Genomic DNA, 13,052 nt, shown 5'->3' on the forward strand with positions numbered 1-13,052 from the left:
GACATTAACCTGAGCTTGGTTAATGATTGAGTAAAAAAAAAGATGATGTCCCAGGTTGAGTTATATGGACATTATTCTCTCTTGGTGTTTGTCCTCGGTTCAGGATTGTTTTTCCTATGTGCTGTTTTGGGCGTTGTCCTCAGAACAGTGCGAAGGGAAGAATTGGCTATTCGGAAAGCTACGGGGAAGGTAATAGGATCTTTTCAAGAGTCAATAAAGGCTATACAGGAGCAATTAGGAAAAGAAGTCTCGCAGTCGACTGCTGAGCGTGAGGCAGTTCGGGGTGGGGGGAAAGAGAGATAAGTCTGTTGCTTCAGCATTACAAAATGAGGAAGAAAAAAATGAAAAGCTTAAAATGAAAAATTGTGAATTACATCAATTTGGAATATCCCAGACCGGTAGATGTTAACAAATCCCTGTTCCCCTCTGGGGAATTAGAAGAGTTTAAGCAAGGCCATTCAGAGAACGAAGTCAAAATACAGCCATAAGGCCTGTGAATCAGAAACTGAATAGCATGAATCACCCCCTGGGGCCAATCCTCCCCAGGAGTCTAACACTGTGGTCCCCTCAGCCCCACCAGAAACTTGTTTAACCAGTCCGTAGCGGCCAGATGTGTTCTTTTTGCAGAAACCTGCCAGTAGAAGAAATCAAACCACATGAGACCGATAAAGCCTTCTACAGCTGCTATCATTGGTTCTCATTATCCTATGATAACATGAAGTAACAACAAGACTGAAGAGTTATGCTGGTTATTTTTCTTTTGGATTGTTTTTGCATGTGCTTTATCTTGAAAATGTTATGATCCTAATAAATTTCAATATGTAAAAACCTACCACAAACATTGTGTTTGTGTTCCCCTACTCTCCAAATTGCTTGTATTAACGACTTATTAATAATCGTTGACTTGTTTCTGTAGTTTCTCTTTCATATGAACAACTTGCTGGTAAAATTGTATAAGATATATTGTTAGTTTGATTTTTGTCAAGTTTATTTTGTCCTTTTGAATATCTCTCTCAATTGAGAAACTCAACCAAATGTAACCTGGGAGTTAGTACAAGTATTTATGGATATTTGGAATCATACAAATATGCATTATATACATGTCTTCTGCCTTAAAAAGCATTGAATTCCATATTTGGTTAAATTTAACAAATAGAACTAAATATAGGCCTAAAGGAAAACATAAGGAAGCCTTTTACCAGCTCCCAAGTAACTCGATGTTTTTTGATGCATAATTTCAAGTATTTCTGTCAATGTTTTTGATGCCAAAGGGGTTTTTGTTCTGATTTTCACATTTTGTAGATTTTAGGAACACAGTAGTTGTAGATTTTTAGAGGGTTAATATTTCTAACAGTTTAAGTTTAATGCCTTTCTATCACTACCCCTGTCCCAGAACAGGGAGCTCAAATTCCTTTAGTTAATTAATCTTGTTTAGACTCCTTTCCAAGGTAAAGAGCTGAAGGATATCAGAAGGCCTACAGAATGAAACATAAACATAGGTCAGAGTGACCCAAAAGCCAGAATTGGATGAACTCCAAGAGACCTTTGTGTGCCCGAGGAAGAAGAGTTGATGAAGATGACCCCAGACCCAATTCCAGGGGGTTGGACCAGGGGTGGGACTGGGGCTGGACTGAGAAATGTGTAAAGCAATGATTGGAGGGATCTTATTATAAAAGCCATGGAAACAAGAACTGGGGCACATGCCTGTCATCCTGTATTCCTGTGGGCTGTAGGCCCTGTGTTATTAAAGGACCTTTACTTTTTATCTTACCCTACACTAACGTGGCTCAAAGTCCTGTTTTTGGGGGAAGGGTCATTCACGGCATCATTTTAATGTATAATTTCAAGCATTTCTGTATGTTTATAACCTTATTAATGTTCATTTGTGTTATTAATGTTAAGAGATTTAATTGTAACTACTGAAATTCTATTATGTCCCCTGTGACCACTCACGGGGTAGAGAAAGAGTAGCGAATGCAAATTAATTTACTGTTTTATTATAAAATTGTTTTTCTTAAGGGGGGATTTGCAGTGCACTGGGGCTGTCTCTTCCTTTCCTTTACTCTTCTGTCTTCCTGTCCACTATATGAAAAGCACCGCCCACAAAGAAGCTTCACCGAGAATGACAAAGAAAAAATTTTATTGAATGCATAAATCACGGGGTGGTGTCAGAGACTGAAACGATTAATGATTTATGCATTCTAAGAGACTTTGCAGGCTTTTGACTTTTGCATTATACCTCTGATGGGCAGTTGGGGCCCATCCCTCCCTCCAGTGCCAAAAGTGTCAAACCCTGAAGAGGCAAGAAGAGCGTTACCCTGCCCTCCACATGAACCCTGTGCCCATCATGAAAGGCGGGGAAAAATATTTGGGGTTCATGGCCCGGCTGGTGACACAACTTCATGGAAAACAACCCCCTGCCTTGGGAGAGGTGCAAAAGGCATGCTGAGGGTATAAAAATGGACTGGTGACTTTGGGAATGTGGGTTCTGTTCCTCACCTCCACCGCCTGCAGGACTGCTGAGATGCAACGCTGGATCCCTGGGCGGTGACTATGTAACATTCTCATTTTTTTTCATCTCTTCTTTTTCCTTGCTGTTCTGGACTCTTCTCTTGTCTTTCTTCCCCCGTGCATCTTTTCCCCCCCCACTAAGGTTATTTTCCATGCCACATTACACGGAATTGTTAAATAAACACTGATTTATATAGTGTCATTTCACTTTAATCAACCCCAAAGGAAATTATTAATAACAACCTAGGTTACCCCCGTCCCCTTTCCCAGGAGCGGGTTGTAACAGGTGGTCCTCCATAGGCTGCAGGAGGACAGCCTGCTTCACCAGGGGCTGCAGGGGAATCTCTGCTCTGGTGCCTGGAGCACCTCCTCCCCCTCCTTCTCCACTGACCTTGGTGTCTGCAGAGTTGTTCACTTTTTCTCACTCTGCTCTTCTCTGGCTGCAATTTTCATCTGCCCAATAACTTTTTTTTTCCTTCCTAACTATGTTATCACAGAGGTGTTACTATCATTCCTGATTGGCTCGGCCTTGGCCAGCAGCGGGTCCATCCTGGAGCTGGCTGGCATTGGCTCTGCTGGACATGGGGGAAGCTTCTAGCAGCTTCTCACAGAAGCCACACCTGTAGCCCCCCGCAGTACCAAAACGTGGTCATGCAAACCCAATACACATGACAAGGAAATACTTATATATTTAACTGCTGGCTAGTAAGCTTTGTTCTGTACTAAAGGAAAATTTTTCAGAAGACACAGGTAAACAATTAGCAGAGATAAGCATGCAAAATAAAGCTTGTGAAGTTAACAGTTTGTTGCGTGGTTTGGGGTTTTTTTAAGTCATATTTGCTAAAAAATATTGGATTACCCAAATTCCTTTCTCTATGAAATTCTTCTGGAAGGAAAAAAAATTCAGTGTTGAAACAAAGCAGTTACCAGCTGCACAATCTCATGATTTCTGAATAATGTTCATTAGAGATTTGATGTTCAATTTCTCTCAAGTTTCAGGGACAACAAGAATATTAGACTCCTTCATTCAATTGCATATTAATTACAGAATTTCTACTATTTTCTTGTTAAACTAGTTATTACATCATAAGCATCTATTACTCTCAATTTGATTAATTAACATATCATACAGATGCATATGGTTTTGGGTGTCTGGGGTTTTTTATTAATTAGCAGCATTCAAATGTGAGGTTTTTGTTTTCCTTTTTTCGTGGGGCTTAAAAGTTGCAAGCAATGAAAACAGAACATACCAACAAACTGAGCTAAAGCCTCAGTTTAAAGAATTTATCATGCCTCCTATATGCTACTTAGCTGTTTTTCCAAAACAAATGCATTTTCATCTGCTCTCTATACTCCCTCCCAAGGAGATACACAGGAATAAACTGTGTACATACTGAAGAGTTTAACACAGTTTGTGCCCATAGAAACACAATAGTAAATATAACTACTTACCAGAACTCTGTAGTGTCAGCCCCGAGAGATCTTTAAAAAGAAGAAAAAGGGGGCATAAGAAATTATATTCATCAATTTTCAACAACGTTTGAACATTGAATTTATAAACTTTACAAATTAGTACTACAGACTCTACATATTATACCCCCTCTATCACAACACAAGTTTCAATGCTAAGTTATTCCTAGGATATGCATTAACTGTAAGAACTGTGTGTAAAGCCAACAGACAGGCTTAAACAAAAGCCATATATTCTTTCAAATTTGGAATAAAGGTAAAACAATAATTCCATTAAGAAGATTGACAAGAGCACATGAGAGTAATTTATAATTAGATCGTTAAAAGTTAATGTTTCTAATTTAGGCGTGTATTTTCTACACTGAAAAGGAAAACATTTTACATTTTATTCCCACTGCTCCATTTTCAATCAAGAGTCTACTTACCAATGCCAGGTGAGACTACACGCTCATAATGGTAAGGATTTACACAGACACTGTCACATTTTAAGTCAAAAGCATACTGACAATATTTTACATGCTTGAGTTCATTTTTATGAAGATCAGGCCACCTCCAAAGACGAGCGTAAATCACATGAGGGAATCCCTTGCGACCAGCCACCTAAAAATTTAGACACAGAAGTTGATTGGGAAAGTAGCAAGACATGTCATTTCACTTAGTGAGGAGCAAAGTTGGAAGAGGACAAACATCACCACAACTTCTCTCCATCATCAAAGTATGGAGGGGGAAAAAAAAAGGTGGTATACCCAAGTTCTGTACTCAACAAAAATAAATTTCTATTAGGGTTTTGCTATGGTTAAATCAACACTGATTCTTAAGAAAAAAATACTAGATATAAAATGGCAGAAGCAGAATTTGTGCTTAATGTAGTATGTATGGTCACCTTAGGGCAGTCCTGTGGTGTAATGGTGAGCACTCTGGACTCTGAATCCCAAGGACCTGAGTTCGAGTCTCAGTGGGGACCGTCCCCTGGCAGTTCAATGCCTCCCTGCCATCCGATCCCGTCAGATCTCGGACGCTAAGCAAGGTCAGCCCCGGTTAGTACCAAGTGCTGTAGACAGTCCTGAGGACTTCACTGTCACTGTCCAAGCTCGCTCGACCGTGGCAAGTGGACCTTAGGACTGAAATGGTGGGGCCAGTTCTGTGCACGCTGTGCCTCATCTAAAAAATTCCACTGTGCAGGCTGGAAGGGCACATCCACATACATGGTCACCTTCCCAACCATGGATGACTACAGAGCTTTGCCCCAGAAGAGGAATGAGGCCCTAAGCTACACTATAAGGAATTTACAAGTAGAAGAATGCCAATCCATTATAATAAAAAAAAAATGCTTCTAGGGTAGACAGAAAGCTAGTCAGCAAACATGATATCTGTCCTGGAACAAGGAAATTGCAACCCAAGCTATACAGGTACTGAGTACTGATGATATAAGGCTAACATAAATCCTCAGTGCAGACTCCTTGGAGTACCTTCTTAGCAAGGGATGACAGGTCTGTCTTTATACTTCTGACAAACATAGAGCTAACAGAAGCTTGTAGTGAAAATATCAGGATAAATAGCTGAATTTGTTATGTGACCATTCTTTTTACTGCCACACACGCACTCATTGAGAATGGCTGATACAATGCCTTCCACTCCTTTTGGGGAAAAAAAAAAAATCAGCTACTGCAACAGTCCAGAGCTCCAGACACAAAACATGCCTACAAATGGGGGCAAGGGTAAATGCAAGAGAAGAGATACTCTTCCTCAACACTCTAGGATCTTATATCACTTGCTTTTGCTCCAGCTTCACTAGGAGGAAAACATACGATTTTCACTTGTACTAACCTGAAGCCTCCCATCCAGCGTTCTCTGTATTGTAACACACTTGCTAGGGTGAGCTCCGTTTGTGGTTATAGCTGTAATCAAAGAATCCAATTCATCTTTTTTCTCCTTTAGCTTTTTAACTAAACTTTCAATTGCACGTTTTGCAAAAGTTTCACTCTCTCCACCTTGTCGATGGCACATCAAGCTGTGAACAATGCTCAGACAAGCATCGTTACTTGTTGGCGTGTTAGTAATAGACATATTGTCCATTTGGCACAGTTTTTTCTTTCAGATCAAATGTCAGTTTTGGGGGCTGTTATGATTTACAAGCTGATCAACAAGAGATGATCCAAGTTAAGTGTTAGATGTACTGTCTCTTTGTAAAACCTAGGAGGAAAAAATATCTACATTAGAATTATTTTTAACAAATTACAGATCATATTTCTAAGGAAGTCTATGGCTTTGTGTTTCTTTTATTTTCAAGCTAAGTGCAGGATATTAAAAGCACACGACAAAACTGCATTTCTTGTCCCATGATAGCTAAAACATGCTTAAGACACTGCTTGCACAGTTTTAGACATAAGATTTATTTTCCCCTAGTAACAATATTTATTTAAAGATTATAGTTTATATACATGGAGATATGCCTTTATCTCATATAGTTTAGGAATTTAGGGGGCTCTGATCCCTGTAGAGAGTTGCATTTTAATCATTTTAGTTCATTTTTTTCCTAAATCAGTTTAATATTACAAAATTAAGATAGAAATCTTGAGCTAATCAAAGAATACTGGAGTAGTGCACCTGGAAGAAATTAATTTACAAAAGTCATACACTTCACAGAACTTAGCCAATAAAGACTGTTTCTCCTAAGAAGTAAATTCAATAGAAAATTGTTTAAGTCAAGAACAACCTAGATTTATATTAACCAATGAAAAATGAAAATGTCTCAGTAGGAACTAGAACAATCAGATAGGAGGTTAGAGGTAAGCAAGAATTAATCACACATGCCAGGAAACCTGCAAACATGAGGAAGACTGTGATGAGGAAGATGCAAAAAGCCCCCCAACGCCCCTTCCCCACATTCTTCTACCAAAAAACGGGACACTAGATGGCAATCTCCTCCATGAAAGAACAGCAAGAAGAAAACTGAAGACACCCATGATGCAATGGGGGTGAGGGGTAAATCTTTGGGTGGAGCTTTTGAAAGTTACCCTGTATAAATACCCCAAAAGACTGAAACACAGTCGAACATACATGGTGAACTATTCCCTATGTTCCCAGCTAGCTGAATTAAAGGAATGTTGGATTCAATGACTCTCTGTCATTGGGTTTGATTCTTTGTTTCATACATGAACACATAGTATGTACACATAGAAAGGTAAGGATCATTAAATAAATAAGGAAAAGGAGAACTGTGACAATGATTTCCTATGTTTTATACTGGCAGGATGAAACCAAGTGAAAATATGACTGGGAATCAAGTGGCATTGATTTAAACAAAATTTGAGTAGTGAAGAAGCATGAATACACACCAGAATCATCTGTCATCTTCATTTAATAATCTTGTTCAAATACTTCAGCTATGTTCTGACCTCTGAGTAATTCTATTTCTCTTTGCTAATCAGAAAGGCAAAAATTGTACCTGGCCATTAACTTAATACATATTTATATAAATTAGTATTGTGTGTATCTTCAGATATGAAAGTCCCAACTGGCACATTTGTCTTTACTTCACAGAATCAGCTTCTTCTAGATTTAGATAAATCAACTGAAGTCACTAAAAAAGCACTTCCGAATTATCTCACACAGAACTGCCTTAATTACACTAAATATAAGCTCAGGACCAAGTCTCTCCTAATACACTTGGCCTTCAAACTCCATTTGTTAAGAACCTGCAATGGTTTCTAGTCATGAAGTGGTTCTTCTCAAAGTCAGCAGACACGATCCTTTTCAAGTTTCCTTCAATCTGCAAATTATAAGAGCTAGCCTGATTTTCTCGATTCTGAATGAGCCCATTACTACACTTTTGTAACCAAGGGAGTCGGGTTTTTGGACCTGAGAGACGACTCCACAGGAAGTTAGCAGCAACAGGCCACTTTATTCATACGCGCATACATTTATATAGACTTTTAAAACTGTATTCTTCCGCGGCTGCTTGACACTTTGGCACTGATTATTGGCTAACAATGCTGTTTACATTACAAAACTTCTTGTAATTGGCTAATTATGTGCATCTGCTGAGAAAGTCAGAAGCAGCCATTTCTGATGTCCTTAATTAGTTCTTAAAGCTACATTACACTAATTTACATAGGCAGTTAAGCATATAGCTTGCTTTTTAGGTGAAATACCATATGAAATTCCAACACACTTTATCTTGCTTTATCCAGAAACATAGGACAGCAGGTTTGTGCAGTCACAGAAAAGAAGCCTGATGTCAAAAAGCTGCTCTGGTTCTTCAAGCAGCTCTGGCTTCATGTAGTCATTCACTAACACCATTCTATGAACTATGTGGTCTAACTTTCTTAAGAAAGAGGCATCAAATACATAAGTAATGTTACTACATTTACATTTTCCAACCAAGCTTAAAATATGCTATTCTCAGCAATGTAAATATATTTTATTTCAATTGTTAAAGAAAAAAAGTTTGTTCACATTATCTGAGGAACACACCCAGTCAAAGACATGTTACTGCACTGAAATTTTCCATGTTATTAGATGTACAGCAGTAGCAGACAGAAACAAATTATTTATTGGAAACAGATGCATTGCACAAAAATAAGAGTTAGATGTTAACTTAGAAGCATCACACAAATTACAGTGTTAATGCATGGCTTCCCTTGTTGGAAGAAATTTGAACTTAGAAGTTTTTGTGCACAGCCCAGGCCATAGAGAGGGAAATGGGGCCTCTGTATCCTTGAGCCTGCTTCAAGAAGAGCAGTAAACAAAAGAAAGAATGCGGCAGCTGCCAGGAGAAGCAGGTAAACACATTGATACAGAAGGGCATAGTTTTGAGAAAAGCACCAATCCAGCTAGTAGCACGCCCTAGCCATAGACCAATGATATTCCTGTACTATTCATAGACTGAGAGAATATGCGATATGTGTGTGTGTAATGTAAACAATAAATTAGAACACTGATCATACTCCCATGGAGGTTACATTGTGATTCTTGCGCCGGAACCCAGGAAGCTCGAAACCGACATTTCTTACTTTAATTGGTGGAGAATCGCGGGCTTAAATGCGGTAATTGCGGATTCTAGCATGTCGGTCGGAGTCTGGACCGGTGTGCTGGTTTAAAGGCGAACCAGCAGGGGAAATGAACTCACCACGAGATTATAAGTCAGAGCTAAAATTTAATAATAATATTACACTAAAAACACTGACACGAAAGGGAAATTGCTTTCAACTCACAAAACCCCAGCAGTGTAACCCAGTGTCCTGGGGCACAAACCCAAGGGGGTTTGTTTGCCCTTGTGCTGAGACCCCTGTGGCTCCCCCCAGTCCAGAGCAAAAGGAAATGAAAAACCTGTTGGTGCAGGCGAGGGCTGTGGTCTGCGCAAGAGCGGTGATCTCCTCCTGTCGAGGTTCTGCTGCTCCTCTGGATCCGACGAGAAGTTCCCGAGGTCTTCTTACCCACCACTTATGTACCCTCAGGGAGCACCCAGTCCCTCCCCCTGGGCGGGGACTCACACAATGGGTGACTGACTCTGGGAGCCAGGGGATATTGAACTGTTGATGGCCCATTAGCAGCTCCGCCCCCTCAGGCTGGGTGTGAAGGTGATAATGGCTCCCTGGGCAGCTGCTGCTAATGGCCCATTGTCCTTGGGAATAATTGAGGGGGTAGAATACACAGCTTTGATCACCCCCACACAGGGTGAGCTGGTCTCTCCTGCTGAACTAGGACATTATCCACCCCTTATTCTACACCTTCCAGTCATTCCCAAATTAATCCCCTTTTTACATATACATATATATATTTATACATATATACAATGAAACATTACAAACTCTTCTCGCTCAAAATTAGGTCCCCTTGTGGTACACAACATGTTTCTCCATCTTTTTGCATTACCCACCAAGTGCAACCAGGTCCTTGAGCAAAGACAATCCCTCGGATGGGTTTGCCTTTGTTTGAGGTGGGACTAACCCAAACAGTCTTTCCTAACATACCTCTCATATGGACCACAGGGACTTTATCTCCATCTACAGTATTCAAGAGTTCTGACTGGGAAAGAGCCAGCTCGATTGATGGAGCCCCTGGTGTTGACCAACCAGGTGGCCTTTGCCAAATGCAGCTCCCAGTGTTTGAAAGTTCCCCCACCCAATGCCTTCAAGGTGGTTTTCAGCAGTCCATTACATCGCTCAACTTTCCCAGCAGCTGGAGCATGGTAGGGGATATGATACACCCACTCAATGCCATGCTCTCTGGCCCAGGTGTCTATTAGGCTGTTCTTGAAGTGGGTGCCATTGTCAGACTCTATTCTTTCTGGTGTGCCGTGTCTCCACAAGACTTGTTTCTCAAGGCCCAGGATGGTATTCCGGGCAGTGGCGTGAGATACGGGGTATGTCTCCAGCCATCCAGTAGTTGCCTCTACCATGGTCAGCACGTAGCGCTTGCCTTGGCGTGTTTGGGGAAGTGTGATGTAGTCAACTTGCCAGGCTTCCCCATACCTGTATTTCGACCACCGTCCACCATACCATAGAGGCTTCACCCCCTTGGCCTGCTTGATGGCAGCACATGTGTCACAGTCATGGATAACCTGTGAGACACTCTCCATGGTTAGATCCACCCCTCGGTCACGAGCCCATCTGTATGTCGCATCTCTGCTCTGATGACCAGAGGCATCATGGGCCCATCGAGCTAGAAACAATTCACCTTTATGCTGCCAATCCAGATCTACCTGAGAGACTTCAATCCTGGCAGCACGATCCACCTGCTCGTTGTTACGATGCTCCTCATTAGCCCGGCTCTGGGGTACATGAGCATCTACGTGACGGACCTTCACACTCAGCTTCTCTGCCTGGGCAGCGATGTCCTGCCACATCTCAGCCGCCCAGATGGGTTTCCCTTTGCGCTGCCAGACGGCCTTTCTCCATCGCTCCAGCCATCCCCACAGAGCATTGGCCACCATCCACGAGTCAGTGTAAAGGTAGAGTCTTGGCCACTTCTCTCGTTCAGCGATATCCAAAGCCAGCTGAACAGCTTTCAGCTCTGCAACCTGACTTGATCCACTCTGTCCTTCAGTCGCTTCTGCAACTCGACGTGTAGGACTCCATACAGCTGCTTTCCATTTCCGGCTGGTCCCTACAATGCGGCAAGAGCCATCTGTGAAGAGAGCATATCGCTTCTCCTCTTCTGGTAGCTGGTTATATGGTGGGGCCTCCTCAGCTCGTGTCACCTGCTCCTCTTCTTCTTCAGAGGACAATCCGAAACTCTCGCCTTCCGGCCAGTTGGTGATAATTTCCAAAATCCCAGGGCGATTAGGATTCCCTATCCGGGTTCGCTGCGTGATCAGAGCGATCCACTTACTCCATGTGGCATCAGTGGCGTGATGGGTAGAAGGAGCTTTTCCTTTGAACATCCAGCCCAACACTGGTAGTCGGGGTGCCAGGATGAGCTGTGCCTCAGTGCCAATCACTTCTGAGGCAGCTCGAACTCCTTCATAAGCTGCCAGGATCTCTTTCTCATTTGGGGTATAGCCGGCTTCAGATCCTTTGTATCCCCGGCTCCAGAATCCCAGTGGTCGTCCTCAAGTCTCCCCAGGTCCTTTCTGCCAGAGGCTCCAGGATGGGCCATTCTCCCCGGCTGCAGTGTAGAGCACATTCTTCATATCCTGTCCTGTCCTGACTGGCCCAAGGGCTACTGCATGGGTAATCTCCTGTTTAATCTGCTCAAAGGCTTGTTGTTGTTCAGGGCCCCACTGGAAATCATTTTTCTTCCGTGTCACAAGGTAGAGAGGGCTTACAATCTGACTGTACTCAGGGATATGCATCCTCCAAAAGCCCACGGTGCCTGGGAAAGCCTGTGTTTCCTTCTTGCTGGTCGGTGGGGACATAGCTGATATTTTGTTGATCACCTCTGTTGGAATCTGATGACGCCCGTCTTGCCACTTCACTCCTAGGAACTGAATTTCCTGAGCAGGTCCCATGACCTTACTTCGTTTAATGGCAAAACCAGCTCTTAGGAGAATCTGGATTATCTTCTTTCCTTTCTCAAAAACCTCCCCTGCTGTGTTCCCCCATACAATGATGTCATCGATGTACTGTAGATATTCTGGAGCCTCACCCTTTTCCAATGCAGTCTGGATCAGTCCATGGCAAATGGTGGGACTGTGTTTCCACCCCTGGGGCAGTCGATTCCAGGTGTACTGCACCCCCTTCCAGGTGAAAGCGAACTGCGGCCTGCACTCTGCTGCCAACGGAATGGAGAAAAAGGCATTGGCAATGTCGATGGTGGCATACCACTTGGCTGCCTTGGACTCCAGCTCATACTGAAGCTCCAGCATGTCCGGCACAGCGGCACTCAGGGGGGGTGTGACCTCATTGAGACCACGGTAATCCACCGTCAGCCTCCACTCTCCACTGGACTTTCGTACTGGCCATATGGAGCTATTAAAGGGTGAGTGAGTCTTGCTGACCACCCCTTGGCTCTCCAGCTCATGAATCATCTTGTGTATGGGGGTCACAGAGTCTCGGTCAGTGCGGTATTGCCAACGGTGCACTGTGGCTGTGGCCAGCGGTACCAATTGTTCTTCAACTTTCAGCAGTCCCACAGCAGAAGGGTCCTCTGAGAGGCCAGGCAAGGTGCTCAGCTGTCTGATTTCTTCTGTCTCCACAGCAGCTATGCCAAAGGCCCAACGCAGTCCCTTTGGGTCTTTGAAATACCCATTCCTAAGGTAGTCTATGCCAAGGATACATGGAGCTTCTGGACCAGTCACAATGGGGTGTCTATGCCATTCCTTCCCAGTCAAGCTGACTTCAGCTTCCAGTACAGTCAGCTGTTGGGATCCCCCTGTCACTTCAGAAATAGAGATGGATTCTGCCCCGATGTATCCTGATGGCATCAACGTGCATTGTGCACCAGTGTCCACTAAAGCTTTGTATTTCTGTGGGTCTGATGAGCCAGGCCACCGAATCCACACAGTCCAATAAACCCGATTGTCCCTCTCCTCTACCTGGCTAGAGGCAGGGCCCCCCTAGTTCTGGTCATGGTATTCACTGTGCTCTCCCTGTGAATATGACCGGGAGGTTCCTTCAAGAGGATCG

At 42.9% G+C, this 13,052-nt stretch overlaps 1 protein-coding gene across 12 annotated transcripts in view; it reads right to left on the reverse strand.

Annotated features, from left to right (window-relative positions):
- Nucleotides 1-13,052, reverse strand: part of LOC139683046 (mothers against decapentaplegic homolog 4-like) — a 59,421-nt gene that overhangs the window by 25,358 nt on the left and 21,011 nt on the right. For all 12 annotated transcript variants that reach the window (XM_071577778.1, XM_071577776.1, XM_071577780.1 and 9 more), the window contains 3 exons: nt 5,809-6,174; nt 4,407-4,581; nt 3,964-3,993 (listed from right to left, as the gene is read on the reverse strand). In XM_071577778.1, the coding sequence (XP_071433879.1) occupies nt 3,964-3,993; nt 4,407-4,581; nt 5,809-6,057 (454 nt within the window). In that variant the 5' untranslated portion in view covers nt 6,058-6,174. The remainder of the gene's footprint in view (nt 1-3,963; nt 3,994-4,406; nt 4,582-5,808; nt 6,175-13,052) is intronic.

Source organism: Pithys albifrons, chromosome 26, assembly GCF_047495875.1.
Source record: "Pithys albifrons albifrons isolate INPA30051 chromosome 26, PitAlb_v1, whole genome shotgun sequence".
Lineage (NCBI taxonomy): Eukaryota > Metazoa > Chordata > Aves > Passeriformes > Thamnophilidae > Pithys > Pithys albifrons.